The sequence below is a fragment of the Channa argus genome, chromosome 13 (assembly GCF_033026475.1).
Source record: "Channa argus isolate prfri chromosome 13, Channa argus male v1.0, whole genome shotgun sequence".
NCBI lineage: Eukaryota > Metazoa > Chordata > Actinopteri > Anabantiformes > Channidae > Channa > Channa argus.
In genome coordinates this window covers 8,979,010-8,998,968 of record NC_090209.1, presented here as the reverse complement: position 1 = coordinate 8,998,968, position 19,959 = coordinate 8,979,010, and the positions used below count along the sequence as shown (strand labels likewise).

The 19,959-nt window shown below is 37.0% G+C and overlaps 2 protein-coding genes across 4 annotated transcripts; both read left to right on the top strand.

Moving 5' to 3' along the window:
- The first annotated feature begins 7 nt into the window (after window positions 1-7).
- Window positions 8-9,744, top strand: cdh26.1 (cadherin 26, tandem duplicate 1). 2 transcript variants are annotated; one of them, XM_067528156.1, is made up of 19 exons: window positions 8-86; window positions 1,870-1,923; window positions 2,009-2,101; window positions 2,205-2,366; window positions 2,463-2,610; window positions 2,753-2,922; window positions 3,020-3,148; window positions 3,238-3,423; window positions 3,529-3,797; window positions 4,050-4,195; window positions 4,309-4,536; window positions 4,632-4,856; window positions 5,373-5,494; window positions 5,630-5,686; window positions 6,121-6,183; window positions 6,435-6,497; window positions 7,237-7,275; window positions 7,422-7,490; window positions 7,696-9,744. In XM_067528156.1, the coding sequence occupies exons 1-19, from the start codon at window positions 60-62 to the stop codon at window positions 7,903-7,905; spliced, it is 2,460 nt and encodes an 819-aa protein (XP_067384257.1). In that variant the 5' UTR covers window positions 8-59; the 3' UTR covers window positions 7,906-9,744. The 2 variants fall into 2 exon arrangements, with proteins under 2 accessions (XP_067384257.1, XP_067384255.1); XM_067528154.1 differs by having other exon boundaries at window positions 7,419-7,490.
- A 3,107-nt stretch (window positions 9,745-12,851) lies between these two features.
- Window positions 12,852-19,959, top strand: LOC137140060 (cadherin-like protein 26). Of its 2 annotated transcripts, none has more exons than XM_067528132.1 (18): window positions 12,852-12,981; window positions 13,234-13,353; window positions 13,467-13,613; window positions 14,471-14,615; window positions 14,701-14,876; window positions 14,960-15,091; window positions 15,187-15,369; window positions 15,989-16,335; window positions 16,443-16,585; window positions 16,698-16,922; window positions 17,088-17,315; window positions 17,487-17,611; window positions 17,812-17,892; window positions 18,022-18,108; window positions 18,709-18,801; window positions 18,923-18,982; window positions 19,125-19,205; window positions 19,302-19,959. In XM_067528132.1, the coding sequence occupies exons 1-18, from the start codon at window positions 12,931-12,933 to the stop codon at window positions 19,581-19,583; spliced, it is 2,706 nt and encodes a 901-aa protein (XP_067384233.1). In that variant the 5' UTR covers window positions 12,852-12,930; the 3' UTR covers window positions 19,584-19,959. The 2 variants fall into 2 exon arrangements, with proteins under 2 accessions (XP_067384233.1, XP_067384234.1); XM_067528133.1 differs by having other exon boundaries at window positions 12,871-12,981; window positions 13,273-13,353.

The window sequence follows — 19,959 nt, the reverse complement described above, 5'->3', positions numbered from 1 at the left end:
AGGTGCATTTGACTCTTTTGGAACACTCCCATAGAGGATATTAAGCGGAGTGGACCAAGATGAAGGCCATATCCCTGCTTCTGTTGGTAGGCATGAAATTCTAAATTGTTTTAATTTTGAACCAGGCATTTCAGCGGAAAATAGAAATTATACATGAAGACAAAGCGAATGGTTAGTTTTACATACTCTTCACAAACGTAATCTACTTCCTTGCGTGTACATGTAAACATGGAAATAACAGCACAGGATGTCTGAAAATCCGAGTACTGCTATTCTATTTGTTAAAAATGCATGCAAATACAGATGGATGAAGCAAAACAGGTTTTAGGTATTGTGGTATAGAAACCCATGTTGTAGACCCAGTAACACAAATTTAGAGAGGAACAGATCTTTACATTACAGTGGTGCACAATAAGAGCTTAATAGGCTTGGGCCCAGTAATGTTTAAGCTTAGTGGACTAGGTTGGGTTATGACCTATGCAACTTAATGATGTCAAAGCGTAAATTTTGAATCATGTACTTTCTGAGGCAGTCCCATCTTTTTATTACCTTGTGATTTTGGCTTTCCAAATCTAGATCTGCAAAACTTAGTTCTCAAGAACTAGAGGATTTATTTTATTAAAAAAAAAAATATGGTAATAAAAATAAAGTAATTTTTCAACGTACAACTATTCTAGTTAAAAGCTAGTTGTCAGGTAGATGCCAAAGAAATGGAGGAGGGGTGTTCTGAGTGGCTGTCCACATTTTGAATTTTTTCAATCAATCAAGCAGTGATCTTTGAGGTTAAACACATGTTTGACCTGTAAATGCGGTTACACTAAACTTGTCCAATAAACTGCATTCTGTATGCCAATCTGAATGTTGCTAGGTTTTTTTTCTAGAAGATAGTAAAACTGGCAAAATTGTAATTTAAATCACAATTTAAAATGAAATTATTTAAAATAATAATTTGAAACCTGGCGCATGCTGGTGGCCCGGGAGCAAGGGCGGCAAAGTTAGGAAGACGTTTGTCGTATACATTATTGCCTTTGCCTCTCTCCCTTCATTCTTTGTCACATCTTTACTGTTAGCTGTTATAAAGGCAGAAAATACTGAAAAATAAAAATAGTAAACTCAAGATACACCTACTAATAATATTTTGGAACTTCTAACTGTAGGCCATGGAGTTCGTCTTCAACGCGACCGTGCGATGCCACTGAAAGAATAAGAAGAATAAAAATGTATTCTTCTAAAATCGCCATCACCACCATGTCAGTCAAAAGATTGGTTAAATATGTAGTGATCCTGAGCTGCCCCTTTGCTTACGGATTATAATACAAATCATAAATGACACCATCCCCGGTTTGTGGATGGGGACCGTTGTTGCGGACCTTCGTTGCACCTTACTCTATGGCACTAATTCCCCTCCATCTCCCTACTGCGGATAAGTAATAAAGTCATAAAATAGCTGCCAGAAATCAGTACTAAATGGAGCCTATCCCAGCTGTCTTTAGGCGAGAGGCGTGGTACACCCTGGACATGTCGCCAGTCTATCTCAGGGCCGCAGAGAGAGACAACCATTCGAACCTACTGGCAAATGTTAGATTCGTCAGTTAAGGTAACATGCATGTTTTTAGGCTGTGGGAAGAAACTTGAGTATGCAGAGGAAACCCAAACAAGCACAGGGAGAACATGCAAACTCCACACAGAAATGCCACGATTGGCTGGGGAACAAACCTTCAACCTTCTAGCTGTGAGGCGGCAGCACTTACCCCTCCACCACTGTGGAGCCACTAAGCAGTAAATAATAATGTAATAAGAGGCACTTGTTAAAAGGTTTTAAAAAGATTACAAGAATGACTATGATGATGATAGTTTTCAATGTTGTAGGTTGTATTAGCAGCCCTGGCAGAGACTCGGAACCACAAGAGGCGTGCCAAGCGGGTAACTGTTCTATGATTAGAATTAGTAGTCAAACTTCTGCCAAAAGTCTATGCTTCTTGCAAACAACTGTATGTTTCATGTACAGGAGTTTTTGGAACGTTCCAAAAGAAGATGGGTTTTGAATACAATTGAAGTGGTAGAGGAAGACCCTGGTCCATTCCCCAAAGTAATTTCACAGGTGAAGATATAATTTTGTAAAATAAATTAAATTAAGGTTTGGAAGTTTGGGATCCCAGCTGTGGCCAGAATTACCAGCTCATTTGTGTGTGTTTTGACTACAGATGTTTAATGACAAGATATCTCAGAAGGATGGAACGCACAGGTTCCAGTTAAGTGGAATGGGTGTGACCGAGGAGCCAATGGAAGTGTTCAGCATCGATGAAGATACCGGGATGGTCAAAGCCCTTAAAGCTATTGACAGGGAGGCTTATGCATTCTTCCATGTGAGATAATATTGGGATACCAATTACCTGGAGAATTAATGCAAATTATTCAGCTTTTTAGCCAATTTTAGCTCACATAAATACCTTTACCAACAGATCAAGTTTGATATCTTGGACAAAAAAACTAAACAAAAAATAGACAGAGAACTCGCTTTTGATATCGAAATAAAGGACATCAATGACAATCCACCTACATTTTCCCAATCCAAAATAGAAGAAGATGTACGAGAAAATATGCCAGAAGGTAAGTATATGTAATTGTGTAACAGGCTTATAGAGTATGCACTTTTTCTGCCTGTGGTATTACATATACCTACTTGTTTACTGTACCTAGTTTTTCATTTTACATTAGGGCTCTTGTCCATACTTGTCTCATTTTCTTGCAGGGTATTTGCCAGGACAGCTAGTGTTTACAGACATTGATCAGTCGAACACATCTAATTCTCAGATCACCATAAGTTTGATTTCCCAAAAACCTCTAGAGCCCAAGATTGATGTGCATCAAATTGATGGCAGAAAGGCCCAACTGACCTTTAAAGGATGTTTTGACTACGATGTGAGGCCTATCCAACTGCTGTACCTACATCAATTGATAGCTGCATGCATATGCAGAACATAATTATTTCAAATATATCTTTACATTTGTTTTTCAGAAAGTGAATAAGTATGAAGTTATTGTTCAAGCAAAAGATCACGGAACTCCAAGTCTGTCCTCCACTGCTACGGTTTTACTGAATATTGTTGATGCAAACTCTCATCCACCAATGTTCATAAAGAAGGAGGCAAGTAATATTAAGGATTGTTATTATTGTTAAAGTTGCCTTTTACAGTCATGTAAGATGTTAATAATGAAATTTTTCTGCCTAACCAGTACCGGGCTGAGATACAAGAATTAACCACCAAAAATGATATTTTGAGATTTGCTGTAGAAGACCTAGATACTCCTAAAACTCCTGGCTGGCGTGCCGAATACTTCTTCATTAATGCAAATGACGAGATAAACTACAAACTTGAAACTGACCCGGAAACAAATGAGGGTATTCTAAGTGTCATCAAGGTAATTCTGGTTTTCTCACTCTTGTAAAATGTCATTAATTTACATAAAAGTTTTTGTAAACAACAGTTAAACCAGAGCTGTCTTAAACTTGTGTGTTTCTTTCAGGGGAAGGATTATGAGAGGACAACTTTAGCCACTCTACAGATCGGAGTAAAGAACGAGGAACCCTTATTTGTTTGTAAATCATTTAAGCCATCTCCCTCAGCCACCTTTTCAGATTCAATCAACGCCACAATCAAAGTGATCGATGTCAATGACCCACCTAGGTTTCAAAAAGATACAGTTATCATATATAGAAAGGAAGAAGAGTCAACAGGACAAGAACTATTTACTCCAAAGATTTTTGATATCGACTCTGATGTAAACAAAATCAGGTTAGTATCTTCATACTCAACATTTGACAATTTTATAAAATGGTAATGCAACATTTCAGATCAGATCAGATTTTGGTTTTCTGACAAAGTGAACAAATTACTTAATTTTGACTCTGTTTCTAAATTGCTCAAACATACAGTACCTTTGGAATAATTGTATAAATCACAACACCAATAGTTTACACATTTGGTGTCCAGCAGCTGCAGTTTTCCTTTTTATTCCCCAATTGTTCTTTCTCTTATTCTGAACAGGTATGTGCTGTTAAAAGATCCGGCTAACTGGGTGGCCATTGATAAGAAAACTGGAAAGGTCACAACAACTAAGACGATGGACAGAGAGTCACCTTTTGTTGATAGCAATAATATTTACCGAATTGTCATTGGTGCCATAGATGATGGTACGAAGGAGCTGTACTGTTTGCTCTACACAAGCTGAATAATCCAGTCTGCTGGTGAACTAAATTGATAGATTAATATGGTGTGAACTGTTTCTTTTATTGTGTTTACCAAGGTGAGCCTCCAGCCACAGGCACATGCACTATAGAGGTCCACCTGGTGGATATCAATGACAACAAACCTAGGCTGGTCAACAATAGTGTCATTCTATGTGATAACAAGGTCAACAAGGTCATGGTGCTTGCTAAGGATGCAGATGTCGATCCTTATAGTGGACCTTTCACTTTCTCTTTTGGTGAGGGAAAATCTCAGACAGAGCAATGGAAACTAGACCCTGCCTTTGGTTAGTACCCATATGTATATCCACCTTACTACCATTCTTTAAACTAAGTGGTTCAAATGGATGTGCCATTACATTGTTCTTTTGATTTTCACCAGGTGAAGAAGCTGGCCTGATAAGCCTAAAGTCACTTCCTTATGGTAACTACTCAGTGCCCCTGGTTATTCAGGACCAGCAGAACACAGCTGGACGTCAAACTCTGGAAGTGACGGTGTGTGACTGTGGAAAAGGACATGTTTGCCGCAACAACAGAAAAGCGAAATGGACCAGCCTCGGGGCAGGAGGCATTGGTATTATTCTTCTAGGACTGCTGTTATTTTTGTGTGAGTATAGCAATACATTTTTTTAAAAAAAAAGTCAATTACAGATGCAGATGAATCTACCCAAGGAAAACAACTACTTGACTAAGATCATGTGTCTCCAAAAGGGCTTTTTACCAATTGAAGTTAGTAAGCAGGTGTTAAACATGTTTTAATTCTGTTTCTGTTACTACTGGGTTGACATGCATGTAAATACACATGTACTGTGTATGACCTATCATTTCCAGTAATTTATTGTTATTATTCTTAATTATTTTTTTGTTGTTGATTCACACCTGGAAGTTCCCCAGTAACAAACAACCACAGTCCCATCTGTTTGCCTCTGGGCAGCATCACTCCTGATACTGAGGGAAGAGCAAGTCCTACTGTTTTACTTTTCCCAAAGCTTTATCTGTTATATCGGTTATGGGGCCTTCTTTGATTTAGGCCACCATTGCTCATGAGAATTACGTTAAAGGTTTGTTGAAAAGGCAGTATGTATGCTCTCAGTGTTCTCAATGTATTCTGATGTGTCTGCAGTACTGTTATTCATCTTTTTCTGCAAGTATGGAAAGAACTTCAATCACATCCCCTCTGCGCTGGATGAGGGAGTTCAGACCCTGATCAAATACAACCATGAAGGAGGTGTCTCTGCATGCATGGTGCGTTAAATGTGTGCAACTTAGAGGAAGTTAGACAGTGAAATTATACTTGTCCACATGTCTAAATGTGTTCACCCATTTTTAGGAGGGCTGCCCTACAATTTAACCTTGTTTTCCCTCTTTTCTGTCTGCCAGTCTGAGCCACATGTGTTGTTGACAAATGGTGCAGCTCAAACACATGCCAGCAAGCAGGTTGGTATTCTTCCTATCTCTCAACCTCTCTTCTACTTCAGGGGTTGACTGTTTCATAGGCAGGCCGTAAATGGTGTAATAGATGCAATTTCTCAAGTGTTAGTATTTTAGAAAATGTGGCTCTACCTGCTAAAAAAATGAATTAAAGCTAAAATGCAGAAACTTTCCACTGGTATTTGTCTATCTACCAGGCAATGACAGATACTGCAGGTATGAAAGAAACATGTGCATTTAGGGAATTACCTGAATGTAATGTATGTGCTGATGCTTTTCTAGTTACAAATGGAAATGCTTCACATGTCAATAAATTTTAATTTCCAGAACCTGATCATTAGGCTGTATTTTCCTTTTTAGACATTTAATAACAGGTTTTGTTAAATGCTGTATAAAAAAAAGAATGGGCTCTGCTTTATTAATTTGCTCTGCTTAACTAGATATCTCATACGGCTCCAGCAATAACCCAGGAAATGGATATGTACAACTCAGGATTTACCTCTGTGAGTAACATGTTTTCAAACAGTCTCTTTTGTGTCTTCCTATGCAAAACAATGACTTATGGGGTGTATAGGAATGTTGTACAGCAGCACTTAAAAAGATGATTTCACAAATAATAAACTGAAACAATAAAATAAGATCAGTGTTGTGTGCAGACATAACATAAATTTGTACTTGGTAATATGCATGACTTGGTTGTTGTATTATACAACACTCTTTCAATCTTATTTAACTTTACTATATACCCCTACAGGTGAACTCACTGGGCACGCAGCGTTACAGAGACTCTATCAAAAGCCATGGAGGGCAATCCATGGTGAGTGATTATGGCTGTGATTACAAAAGCTATCCCTTTAAGTATGCAAAATATTGACAAAATCTGCAAAAAGTCGGATTATTACGTTTTGAGCAAGAAATGATGCCCAACATCTGCTGGTTTTAGCTTCTCATATGTCAGGATTCCACTTTTTTTCTGTCATATTGGAAACTAAACTGAACTATTTTCTGTCCCTTTTAACAGAGATTAACAATTAATTTGAAAGTGGATTGCAAATTAACTGATTATGACAATTATAAGTGCCAGCGGGCAGCATGGTGGTGAAGTGGTTAGTACTGCCGCCTCCCAGCTAGAAGGCCCCTGGTTCATTTCCTCATCCACTTTATTTACTCTCAATTACTATAAGTTTCAACGGTCTGTGTATGTGTTTCTGTGTTGGGCGTAAAAAAGACTGAACAGGATAAGTGGTTAAGATAACAAATGAATGATAAGTGCTAACTTAAATCCACAAGGGGGTGCCAAAACATTTATTTTTAACAACAAACATACTGGGTACAAGCAGTCCCTCACAAACAGTACATAGTTCATGTTATTCGCCCCTTAAGAAATAAATGAGGTTGATCCTGATGCAAATTAAAACATTAATTTGTATTTTAAAAAATCCTGCATTCTTTCTTCAGGTACTAGATAGTAAAAGTACATTAACTGTCTGATATAATCAAGGGAGGGTAGGGTAAGACAGAATCTAAATGTCATTGTTTGATCTTTTGATTTTCAGTACTCCACATGGAATTCAAACAGGACAAACAACTACCAGGTAATTAGTGCTCTTCATACATGTAATTTTAACCTCTTTGCGTGCAATGTATATGCATAAAACATGTTAAATAATACTGGGAGGACCAGGCATTTTACATTCTCGCTATTTCGGCTGTGACCTTAAAATGCTCCTCTCGATAGCAGGGTACATTCAAGTACCAACGCACACTATCCCTGCGGTCACAACACCACCTTGTAGACCAAATCCACAGGGTAAGAGATTTATTTATTTATTTATTTATTTACTTACTTACACTGCTGGAACTTAACACCTAGGCTGCTACTTTTAATGTGTTCATAAGCAATATGTGATAATTTCTGATTCATGATTAAATTGCATTGTTTGTACAGCACTAATAAGGTGGACAACAGGTTTAATCTAACCTACAATTCTACTTTTGGCTTTTCAATTCTACAGCGACTGAACGCGATTAATGAGAACCATGCAGGTGACCAGTCTCACACCTATAACTATGAGGGGCAGGGGAGCAAATGCCAGTCACTGGATGAGCTGTCGTTCCATAACCAGGAAGATGATCTACAGTTTCTGAATGACTTAGGACCAAAGTTCAAGGCCTTGGGAGCCATCCGTGTCCCGGAAATGAGAGAAAAAAATATACAGCTTTAAAAGACTCCGCTGGAATGGCATGTTTATGTCAAGCAGGCTGATCTTTGCTCCTAGTTTGAGATTACTGACTGCTGGATTTTTGGAGAAATAACATACACCACATTGCTGGCTGGATTTTGCTCTTGAACAATACAGACTTAATCAGCATGTCCTGGCTATCTATCCATAAAAAGACAGATACTAGGGGATGTATTCTGCCTGCCTGAAGATGGAATGCACTGCACAAACGGTCGTGCTCTGGTGACTTTAAAATTGTATGTTTTGACAATGACTGGGTGTTTTTGCATGTTTTTAAAATTCTGAGGGATTGTCAGGACCATGTTATTTTCATGTTTTAAAACGGAACATCACAAATGTTTGTCTACTGGGATACTCACTGGGATATCTCTATCACTGTACATGATATGTCTTCTTTAAGTTTTTTGTTTTTATTACGGGTTTTTATTACCCTTCTATAATAGTGCCACTTTCCATGTGATTCCTGATAAGGACAAGCGGAATTCTCACTGGTTAAAATTATTATTGGTCTGCCATAACTGGAAAGTGGTTTGTTGCATTAAACTGAGGCGCTGCATTATGTGTGTGACCGGTTGTTAATCTGGTGGCAGAGGTGTTGGGTTACACTTCCAAGAATATAAAATACATTTCTTTCTCCTGTGCATTTTGTGCAGACACTGCAGGAAATAAATTGGTTAAAAAAATATGTGTGCCTGCTGTTACTAGAATATATGCTGACAGCAATATTTGGGGTGATAGAGGAAAGGGTTGTCTATATATTTTTAGTAAAATCCTACTCAAATAGCAGCATTTCTTACTCTAAATAAACTGACACAGTTTTTAAAACCAATCACAGCAGCTGTTTTATATGTTAGTACATTATTATTAAGTCTATCATTTCAACAAGACGTTGTGTCTTGGCCAGGTCATATCATCCTGGTCCTATGCTGAAAACCTTCTCAACCCAAACCATGAAAACAGGATTAGGTTAGGTGATTATAAAGGCTAGGTTGTCTGATGCAGAACTTCTTTACTTCCTTGTAAAATAGCCCCGAATATGTTGTAGGTGTGTTTTGGGTTCTTGTCCTGTTGAAAAATAAATGATGGCCCCACTAACTGCAAACACTAAGTGTAGAGAACTGAGAGAGCAGTGAGTGACAATTGGAGTGGACAGATTGGTAACTTTTCTAGGGGGTCATATTTTAACATAATATGGATTACTAATGCACTTGAATTGTTCTATTTGTGTTATACCAACACAACGATGGCACAACTCAACTGATGGCCTCAAACACATTAAGAAAGGCCTGAAACTGCACAAAGCGCATTTGTTAACTGAAAACCATTCTAGGTTAACAATATTGTGCAAAGCTGTCAATGTTGGTAAAAGGTAGAATTTATGTTCTTCAGTCCGTCAGACTGTCGATGCAGCAGAAATTGTTTTAGGATTTTACATACTATTGTAAGTAAAGCAGGTGTGGTACAGAGACCAATATGCAATTTTACTGTAAAACTGTAAATGCATCTGACCCACATGCATAACCCTGCAACAAATTGACTGGACATCCAATTATTATGTTTCCGTGCCAGCTACAAGCATAGCCAGATATCTCAGGTCCTTTATTTCATTCTTGTGAATGCAACTTCTCAGGAATACATTGAGGTAACTTCTTCAAATTTGGCACAAATGTCCACTTGGGCTCAAGGATGAACTGATTCAATTTGTGTCAAATAACTGAGAGCTTGTCTATTCTTTTGAACCCAAGATCACATGAAAAGCTTTTAAATTTAAGATAATTATGCCGTTGCACTCAATAAAGTACTTGGGCTTTGGTGATCTCACATCTCTCCTGTTTGTCCTTCCAGACATACATGTAAACTGCTACCTGGCTGGTGATCTTGTTTTCTTTTTAGTAATATGATAGCATAAAAGAAAAAACATTAATCCACATGATAAATGAATGCTTTAAACCATATATTTAACGTTTATCCCAAAAAGGATATAAAGGAAAAAAAGTGTTATGAGATGCTGTGCCAAGTTTCACCCTAACAAACCACCAACAGCTTGACTTTGTTTTTCACATTGACATAGCATATAAGTTTCCGATCGTGTATGAAGGGTGTTGCCCAGTGACACATTTTTTTCTTTTTTCTCGAGAAGTGATTTCATCAGCTCTGCTGGTAAATGGGTTCTGAGTTGCCTTGCTTCACTGCTTCACTGCACATAGCTTTTGTAGGATTTTGGCTGCAACAGATAAATGATTGTGCAAGCTGCTGCCACAGATCCCAACTCTAATTAAATTATAGGTTTGTCACGAAAAGCTTTTAAAGCATTTCTGTGGAAGGTAATTTTATATTATATCTCATTAATTCTAACCCTATCAATTGATCAGTTAACTATTCAGCTGCTGTATGTGAGCCAAATTTCAGGTTAGTAGCTCTATGACCAGATGTTAAAGCAGTATCATAGATTAGATTGTGCTGGTTCTATAGTCCTACGGTGGTCTGCCATGCCACTGTATTAGCAAATGTTTTACTAACTTAAGAGCTATGGCATAATTATGATGTATAATATTCTTCTGTATGGCTAGCTTTTCCAGAAAGATAAAACTGTTCACTGTGTAGCATATAAAGTCTATGAAATATATGAGGGATGTGACCTATTTTTTATGCACTGAAAATATGCTGTTTGCAAACAATGAATTAATTTCATTGTTTGCAAACAGCATATTTTCAGTGCTATTACAAGGGGGAATCTTGTAATCCTAATAGGAAGGAGACACAATTAATCTGATTACGAGAGTGCAAAAACATTTGTAGTTTTTACTCAAGACCTGATCTTTAACCAAATATGTAATCACTATTCACAAAAAAACCCTATATTGAAGGTTCTCTATGTCTTACAGTACAAAGGTAATGCTGTGTGTAACTATATTTATGTTCATCCATATTTCACAGTAAATCATACTTTTAGATTTAAAAATGCTACATACGCCATGTAGGAAAAAAACACTCACTTGGTGAAACAAATTGCTTATTGTATTGGACTTGCAGGCCAGAATAAAATTTTGGTAAGCTCCTATATGTTTTAAAATAGAAATATTTAGTTCTCAGGCTTCCAATATGTGCCAGACCCAGTCATGGCGGTCAACCGACTGCTAAAAGGCAAGTGTGGTCAAGCTTATGTGTTGACACAGTATCATGTTTAAGGCTGAAATAAAAAAAAGTCCCAGACTAAAAGTCATCAAAGTCAGTTACAGCTTAACTGTGTGGTTTCAGCCTACGCAGGATAGGCATGATAATGGGTGGTGTCTGATGCCAAATGTAAAAAAGGGTAGAAACTTTAACAGAGACTTTGGTAAACAGTTATTTATTCACTTGGCAACCGCCTAAAATGCCAGAGGCATGTTGGCAATTTTCTGACAAGCTTTCGTTTTTACTTTTTTTAGGAGGAGGCTCAGAACATAATAACAACTGTTATGTTGTATTTTACCGGACCTTCTGCTTCTTGTCTAATTTTAATTTGCACCAATTTGCAAAAAATTTGTTTGTCAAGTCACATAACTGCACATAACATTTCTAATATATATTTTAAACAGCGATTATGAAGGAAATCAGAGTGTGGAGCTGCTCACATTGCAGACAGCGAAACTGCTCAGACTGCACTTCAAAACACAACAAGCCTGTTTATAAAATGGCCTGCTCATAAAATAATTTGAGTGCAACCGGCAAAATCGGGCCGATTTGGTACAGTGTTTGCCCGGTTTTTCAAAGTGCTGAGGTAATGTTACATATTATTGCTTACAATGCAGTTTAACAACAAACCAAAGTAGCTCCCAGACACAGCAGAGAAAGTAACAGTACCATTAGATATAACGGTTTGCATTAGCCAAAAAAAACTAATGTAAAAACTACCTGTAAAAACTAATTTACACAAAATTATTTACTAATCGTTACTAATCGTGTGCAGCTGAAGACATTTTGCAATTGAAGATTTTGTAACATCCTGCAGGTTCCTCTCCTGCCTCTAAATGAAACAAATGACATTAAATATAAAATGAAAATTTAATATTAAATGAAAAAAACTGGTGTGGGGGCAGTAGCTCATTTGCATTCTAAGTTACAGTGACCACAAAACAAAGCGTCTGTCAGCATCTGGAGATTTTCTGTATGGTGTTTCACCTGGAAAATTAACAACATGAAGAAGACCTCCAAGACATACACAAACCTGTTAAAAGAGGTATAATATGAGACCTTTAATGTTGTGGTAGGCAGAGGTCAGCATGGCCAATCTGACCCATCCTTGGCAACACAGCCCTATAAACTGCAAGCTGTGATCCACTGTTCTCACACATGCTGACTATGATCTCTCAATCATGTGTCTGGTGTGTTCAGGGACACCACAAATTCTTGGTTATCTGTGTTTTGTTGGAGACTAGCTCTGTGTGTCATGTACAGGAGGATGGAGGACAGAGGAAAGTGTAGTCCCACAGTATTTTGGGGGACAATGTATTGTCCAACAAAAAGTTGATATTGTAACAGGGGTATAGTCATATTCAGCCAGTTACACACATTCACAACTAGAGGCTGACCACTGCAACTACAGTCTGACCGGTGGCTACTGAGTAGATTCGCTGGAGAAACTGGGGTCAAGGGCTTTTCTCAAGGCAACCACACCATCTTGGTGTTGATGAAGGTTGGGACAAGTGCTAACTTGGGGAACAAATGCTCACTTGTCTGGTGTATACATTTTTTTAATTATTTGCTGCCACTGATGCAATGAAAAATAAAATGGAATATGTATTCTGTTCACATTACTCAGAAAGTGTCACACCCAGCTCCTATGAAGTCAAACAACATTCAGGTTTTCAGGATCTATAAAGCTCAAATAAAGTCTTTTTTTTTTTTAATGGCACAGGCCCTCCCACTCACGGTTCTGCTTCAGCTAAAACCATCTCTGGCATTCAGCTTGGGTTACAATTACTTAATGCACTTGCAGAGCAAGGGACTACCTTTAAGAACAAAATTATGCGTGGAAAAATTATGGAGATCGTACATGTATACCTTTTCATGATGCTGGTAAGAATTTATCTGACATTTCCTGTCAATAATCAAGGAGAACATTGTACAAATATTAGGTGACACATTTTGTTTTACTAGTTGTCAATATTCAGAACTACTACAAAATAAATGCAAATTGAAGACTAGAAATAACTTTGCTTTAAAAAACTTTAACTTTTTTTAATTAATAATAATCTTTATCATACTGCATACATTTTATGTAGTGTAAGTAATGTATTCTGCAAAGTATTGTTTTGTACTGTTTTGTAGTATTTTGAAGTTGATGGGTCATCTTCAGACATTTTGCAGCGTCAAAGAAGAAACTGGATTATTGATTCCTTTAGTATCAATGAAAGCTATATTGGACCATTCCCTTATTCATTGGGCACAGTAAGTATCTACTGAGAGTCACAATGCACAAAATGAAAAGCATGATTGACAATGAAGATCAATACAGAATGTGTTATATATATATATATATATATATATATAATGTGTTATAGGTGAAAGTGGAGAAGACACTCAGCCTTTTCCAGATACAGGGACAAGGTGTAGATGAAGAACCAAAAGGCATACTCCAAATTAACCAGTACACAGGGGAGATTACTGTGCATGGCATTGTGGACTATGAGAAATTCAACGTTTTGAAGGTTTGAAGGAATAAAGTAAAATAAAATATTGTTACAATGATTTCTTAGAAAAGTACAATTTGATGCTTTACTAGAGATTTTTAATAACTTAAAAAAACTTAAAAACTATCATATTTGTATTGGTATTTCTTTATACCAAATCCAAAAGCACATAAAATATCAATATGATCAAAATATTTAATGCAGTACAATTTGCTATTTCCCAATTAAATTAAACCAAAACCCTTCACATTAATAAAGCTAACCTATACGTAACTAATTATTTTAGTATGTATTTACAAGTTGCTCAAAACTCTCTAATTGAACGACAGAGATTTGTAAAATAAGCAATTTGATATTACTGGACAAGGATGACAGAAAGGTCCTCTTCCTGTCCAGTACTTTAAAGCCCTAAATTAAATAAGACATAATCTTGACAATCACTCAACACCTTGCATTTAATTTCACTTTAAATCGGTCATCACACACACAAACAACATGCTCCAAACTTAAAAGCGAGAAACACAGTACCAGTACCATCCAGATTTTACTTCTCTGCAGACCCTACTAGCATAATATTGCCTCTATAATTTATAAACAGTGCTTCCTGAATCTTGTTACCTTCAGGAAGAGAACCAAACAAGCGGTAAAGCCATATTACATTAGACTTGACCAAGGCCAGAAATACTGATTTTATATTTAGATACCTAACATTTCTTGACATCTCTTACGCCTTTGTTTACTCTGATGTGAGACTTTATCTAATCTAAGACACGTTATGACTTGTCAAATACAGCAATGTTTAAGACTCTTTCCTTCTGTGTGTGTGTGTGTGTGTGTGTGTGTGTGTGTGTGTGTGTGTGTATGCGTGCGTACAGATGAAGTTTAAGGCATTTGATAAATTAAGCCATGAATTAGACACCAGGCTGGGCATTGAGATAAGAGTTATCGACTCAAATGATAACGCACCAAAGTTTGAACACGAAAGGTATGAGATCAGCATACAAGAGTCAACAATGCAAGGTAACTAATTTACATGAAATTAAACTGTGCTAAAAACAATGACCGAAGTGGGATAAAACAAACAGCACCTTTGTTCTGTTACTAGGTACTGATGTCATTACCCTTAAGGCAGTAGATGATGACAGTGACGAGAAAAATCAAAAATTTGACTTACGAATAGTGTCAGTCTTACCTCAACCACAGGATCTGGAATTCTACTTAACCACACTCTCTGGTGGTCAAGTTGCAACCATTTCATTTAAAGGGTGTCTGGACCATGAGGTGAGAGAGATATTAATCTGTTGATCCTGAAACTTCCATCTCCTTAAGTAAGCCTAAAGTGACTTTCCTTGGCCATTCACTAGAAATCAGAGAAATACACCATTGTAGTGGAGGCCAAAGACAGAGGAGAACCAATACAGCTCTCCAGCTCCTGCACTGTTATAATTAACATAGAAGATGGAAATAACCACCTTCCTGTCATCACACAACAAATAGTGAGTAATTATTCGATTCAACTGGTAATGACAACAGTCATGTAAAATAACAGCCCCATTTCAAACTTAATGTTTGATGAATTTTTTTACCCCAGGGTCCGGGCAGGGTGAAAGAAGGACAAGAAAATATTGTTGTTTCACGTCTGCAAGTTACGGACCATGACACCAAAGGCACAGCGGCCTGGAGAGCTAAATTTAAAATCCATGGAGATACAAACAACAACTTCAAAATCACTACTGATCCAGACACAAATGAGGGACTACTATATGTGGAAAAGGTACTGTATATAGGTAAAAAGCTGTATATTGTATTGATCGTTTTAACCTACAGTCCACTAATTATTTAAAGTATACAGTATATTTTGACTCTACCAGACCACTACAACCTCTTAGTACCATGTAATATCTTAAAGGGCATTTAGAGGAAAAAAAAACATATGCAAAAATATGGTTTATGATAAAGAATCTGCTCAAACTTTACAAATAACCTGCCTAGCGTTGGTGTGGGTTTTAGTTAAAGCTACATGCTACTCACGCCCAGTATGCTCATTTTGAAATGCCAGCAACACCCTGGGAGAATGGCATGTTTACCACATCTTAAATGAACTCAGGCTCAGAGAAGTCTGCAGTTCTAAAGTTTTAAAGTGTTGGCTAAGCCTGATGATCAAAGCCATTTATTATCAGATTTCGATTTTTACACTACTATGGCATTTTTGGAAACCATGCTGTATTATTTCCAGGGTATTCTTATATTTATTGAAGAATTGACAGAATAACAGTAAATAAATAACATTTAAAAAAGGTCCTAAAAAGGCATGTTGTGATGTGAAGTTAAATTATGGAGGGAATTTCAATATTTTTCTTTAACCATATATTTAACTATGACTTCTGTCACAGCCTTTAAACTATGAAGATGGCCCTCAGAAGAATGTGACTATAAGTGTAGAGAATGAGACCCCCTACTTTTCGTGTGAAGTGAAGAAGCGCACCACAACTGGTCTTTGGACAGTGATTACTAGAACTACCACTAGAACTGTTGAGACTATTAGCAGTGCAACTGAGACAGAGAGGGCACCAATCCTTTCAACCCATCATGTGACAGTGATTGTGGAGGATGTCAATGAGTCTCCGATCTTCAATGAACCAGAAAAAAATGTTAAATTGGTTGAGAATACTGAAGTTGGCCACTATCTGGTTACATTACAAGCTAGAGACCCTGATATCACCAGCAAAAATACTATTGTGTAAGTCATGCTATCTAGATATATATAAAATGTCCATTTTTCAGGACAACAGCAGTTAACATTAATGTGTCAGTGAAAATGTTTAACAAGACACTTGTGTGTTTCAGCTACACAAAAGGAAACGATTCAGCTGGCTGGATTACAGTGGACTCCAGTACTGGAAAAATAAGCACATCAAAGATCATAGACCGAGAGTCACACTATGTGAAAGACAATATATATGTGGTCACAATATGCGCTGTTGACAATGGTATGACACAGAGAAATTTTGGCACACTATATATGTGTTGTGTTATTAATGTGTTATTAATCCAAACTTCTATATCAGATTGCTGAAAATGTACCTGTTTTTTTGAAACCAGGGAAACCACAAATGACAGGCACAGCAACCCTCAGCATTTACATTGTTGATGAGAATGACAATGCTCCATCCCTGTCTGTAAGCAGAATTGACATGTGCCACTCACAGGGACCCTCTCTGGCCAACATCACAGCCGTGGACCTGGATGCAGAGCCCTACAGTGGACCTTTCAACTTCAAGCTCCTTGGTGATGTTGAGGGCAAGTGGAAGGTTGAACCTGTGCAAGGTGAGATCTAACTACTAACTAACTACTAACTACTCTAACTACTATAGGGTTAAAAAGTTATAATAACACCACTTCAACTTCTAGCTTAAGTACAGTATATGTACAGTATAAATATATATGTCACAACAAATGTTTATAATGCGACAATTCACTTTGCATATATAGGATATTCAGTCAACCTGGTTAAAGAGAGCAGAGTTTATTCTGGACAATACGAGTTGTTGGTGGAAGTGTCTGACCTCCAGAGTTTGACTGCTGTGCACAACCTCACAGTTACTGTGTGTGACTGCTTAAACACAGCAAAACCAAATTGTCGCGTTCGCAAACTTCCTGCCTCTGCAGCAGGAGGAGGAGCGATTGGAATCATTTTATTTGGCATACTACTGTTTGCAGGTAGGATGCATGTTTGATATATTTTTACATTTTCATTTTAAATAAAACTAACATATTGTATAAATTATTAGGTTTTGGGTTTTGGTCATGAGCCCTTTCTTAAAATACTAGTAGTCTCATTCAGGACATACCACTGTCTTACATGATTTAGGTGTGGCCTTTACATTCCAGGTCTGCTACTTTTGAGTGCTCTGGTGTCATGTAAGACAGAAAAAAAGAGCTTAGCAATCCCAGTCGATGATTCAGAACAATATCTCATGAACTCCAACACTGAGAAACCGGGAAGTGACTGCAAGGTAAATATTTTTCTTTCTAAATCACCTCTATATATCCACGAGCTATGCCTACTTGTCCGTTCGGGGGTTGAAAAAATCTGAAGGCAAAACTGGAAACTGGAAGGCCCATTCCCATAACAATAGTTCTATAGTAAACTCATGAAAATATAATTGTGATGTCTTGATGATGAAGCTAAAGGCTGGATTCACATTTTCAACAGGTTTCTTTTGATTCATTTAACCCAGAATATGGTCACAAAGGGCAAAAAATCAAAACAGTATCTCAAGCAACGATGAGGCCAGTAAGTACAGTAATCCATAAATAAACTCAACTTACAGGCTTGTAATGCTGTAATTGTAGCATGGCACCAACTGTGTTATCTTTGTGTTGTCCTGACCAATTGTTTTGTTTTTTGTTTTTTACATTTAAGGCTTTCACAGTATCAGTTGCAAATAACAGTGCAGGGTATGGCATGTCCCAAACTGGATACCTACAGGAAGGGAACTATTTGCATCTGGTATGAAATTACTATTAGCTTATTACTGTTTATCAAGAAGCAGGATGCAATAATTTAGATTAAATGATAACTCTGGTGACATTCTAGATTCCTTTATTTCATGTCATCAAGAAATTCAATTGAAAGACGGTGTGAAAATAACACGGTTACTATTAATAGTACACACATCACCTTGCTACTAAATTCTTGCTAGCAAACCAAACTGTAACAAAAGAAAAAAAAAAAGCCCCAATATACAGTAGCTCACAGTACCCAGCATGTCTTGGTAAATCACACCCTATTTAAAATATATGAGGTGGCCAAAACCTTAAATCCACCTCTTCTTATAATAAAGTGGCCAGTGAGTGTATATACTTGTTTACTAAGCTTTAGAAGCAAAGATTTAGCTAGGGTGTCAAGTTACAGATACTACAGACTTGTTTTTTCAGTTCATATGATAGAACATTTTAAATAGAAAAATAGAATAAATTTAAATAAATGGTGAGATATATTTTTATATATACACGTTATTTTTTATATTTTTTCTCATGCTGTATAGTGAAAAATTGACACTATTGTACGTATTTTAAAAGTTCTTTCAGCTGATGTGTTTTCTCCCAGAACACAGAAACCGGAGCTCACTCTGAATGGTCCCAGTCCCAAAGGAATAGCTTAAGGGAACAAGTGTTTGCACGCAGAACATCTACACGTTGGGTGCTGAAATTACTGTTGCTGTCTAATTACCTTACAAAAGTTCAATAAATTCATAATTAAATATTATAGTTTAGAAGTCATCATAATGTTAGAATCAACCAGTGAATGCTTGATTTTCCAGTCAATGGGTGCTTCATCAACAACACAATCAAGACATGAGCACAGAAACTTCATACATGAGGTACTGCAATGTATACTATGACTCCCAGTTATATTTTGCATTATTCTATTTAACGGTACTGATGTTATTTAAAACATGCAATGATTATCTAAAACATAAAAATCATCTAAATGATCATCTAAAACACTATCTGGTTAACTAGAATGGCATGGGACAAAGTAAATACTTTGACCACAAGAACAGCGAACTCCTACATGAACTTCTGCTCCATGTAATAAATAAGGTAATGACAAGAACATAATCGTACACGGTATGGGGTAATTCTTCTTCTCTTTATAAAATTGCATTCTCCTGTTTCTTCTCCTCTCTAATACTTTAGAGGCTGCAGACTATCCAGGTACAAGGAGAGGAGCTGTCTGATTATGTTCCCCATGTATATGCTGAGGAGGGAGACTCAGAGAACAACTTTAAGCTTGATGCTATCTCTATCCATGATATTTCCTTTGACCCACAATTTTTCCAGGATCTGGATATGAAATTCAACCCACTGGCCTCAATCTCTATGCCCAGTGAAAGCACTGCCAGCAGTAAGAAAACCCCTCCTGGGACACTGACTCTGGTCCAAATGGAAAGCCATAAAACTAATGAAATAATGAACTAATGAAAACTCCATCACATTTCTACAATATGTATATTTTTGAAGACTTTGTCAATCCTAAATGTTATCTGGACATAGTATAGTAATAATCTTTCCAGAAATAGCAGGTTATGCAAAATCTAAAGGACTCGTTTATCCTTCATTGATTCTGCATGTCAATGACAGAAAGGAAAAAAATCTGATAAAAAATTTTTAGAACTTCATGATAGAAACTTGTTACGCTCAGTTTCTGCTGTATACAGCAGCACTGTTTTTTCTTGACTAAGTTTATTTTGGGATTACCAGCAAAACAAGCTTTTCCAGTTCCTACAAGCAATGTTGGTATTAAACAGTAAAGTATGAAGCAAAACACAAAGTCACATAGATTAGAAAACACAAA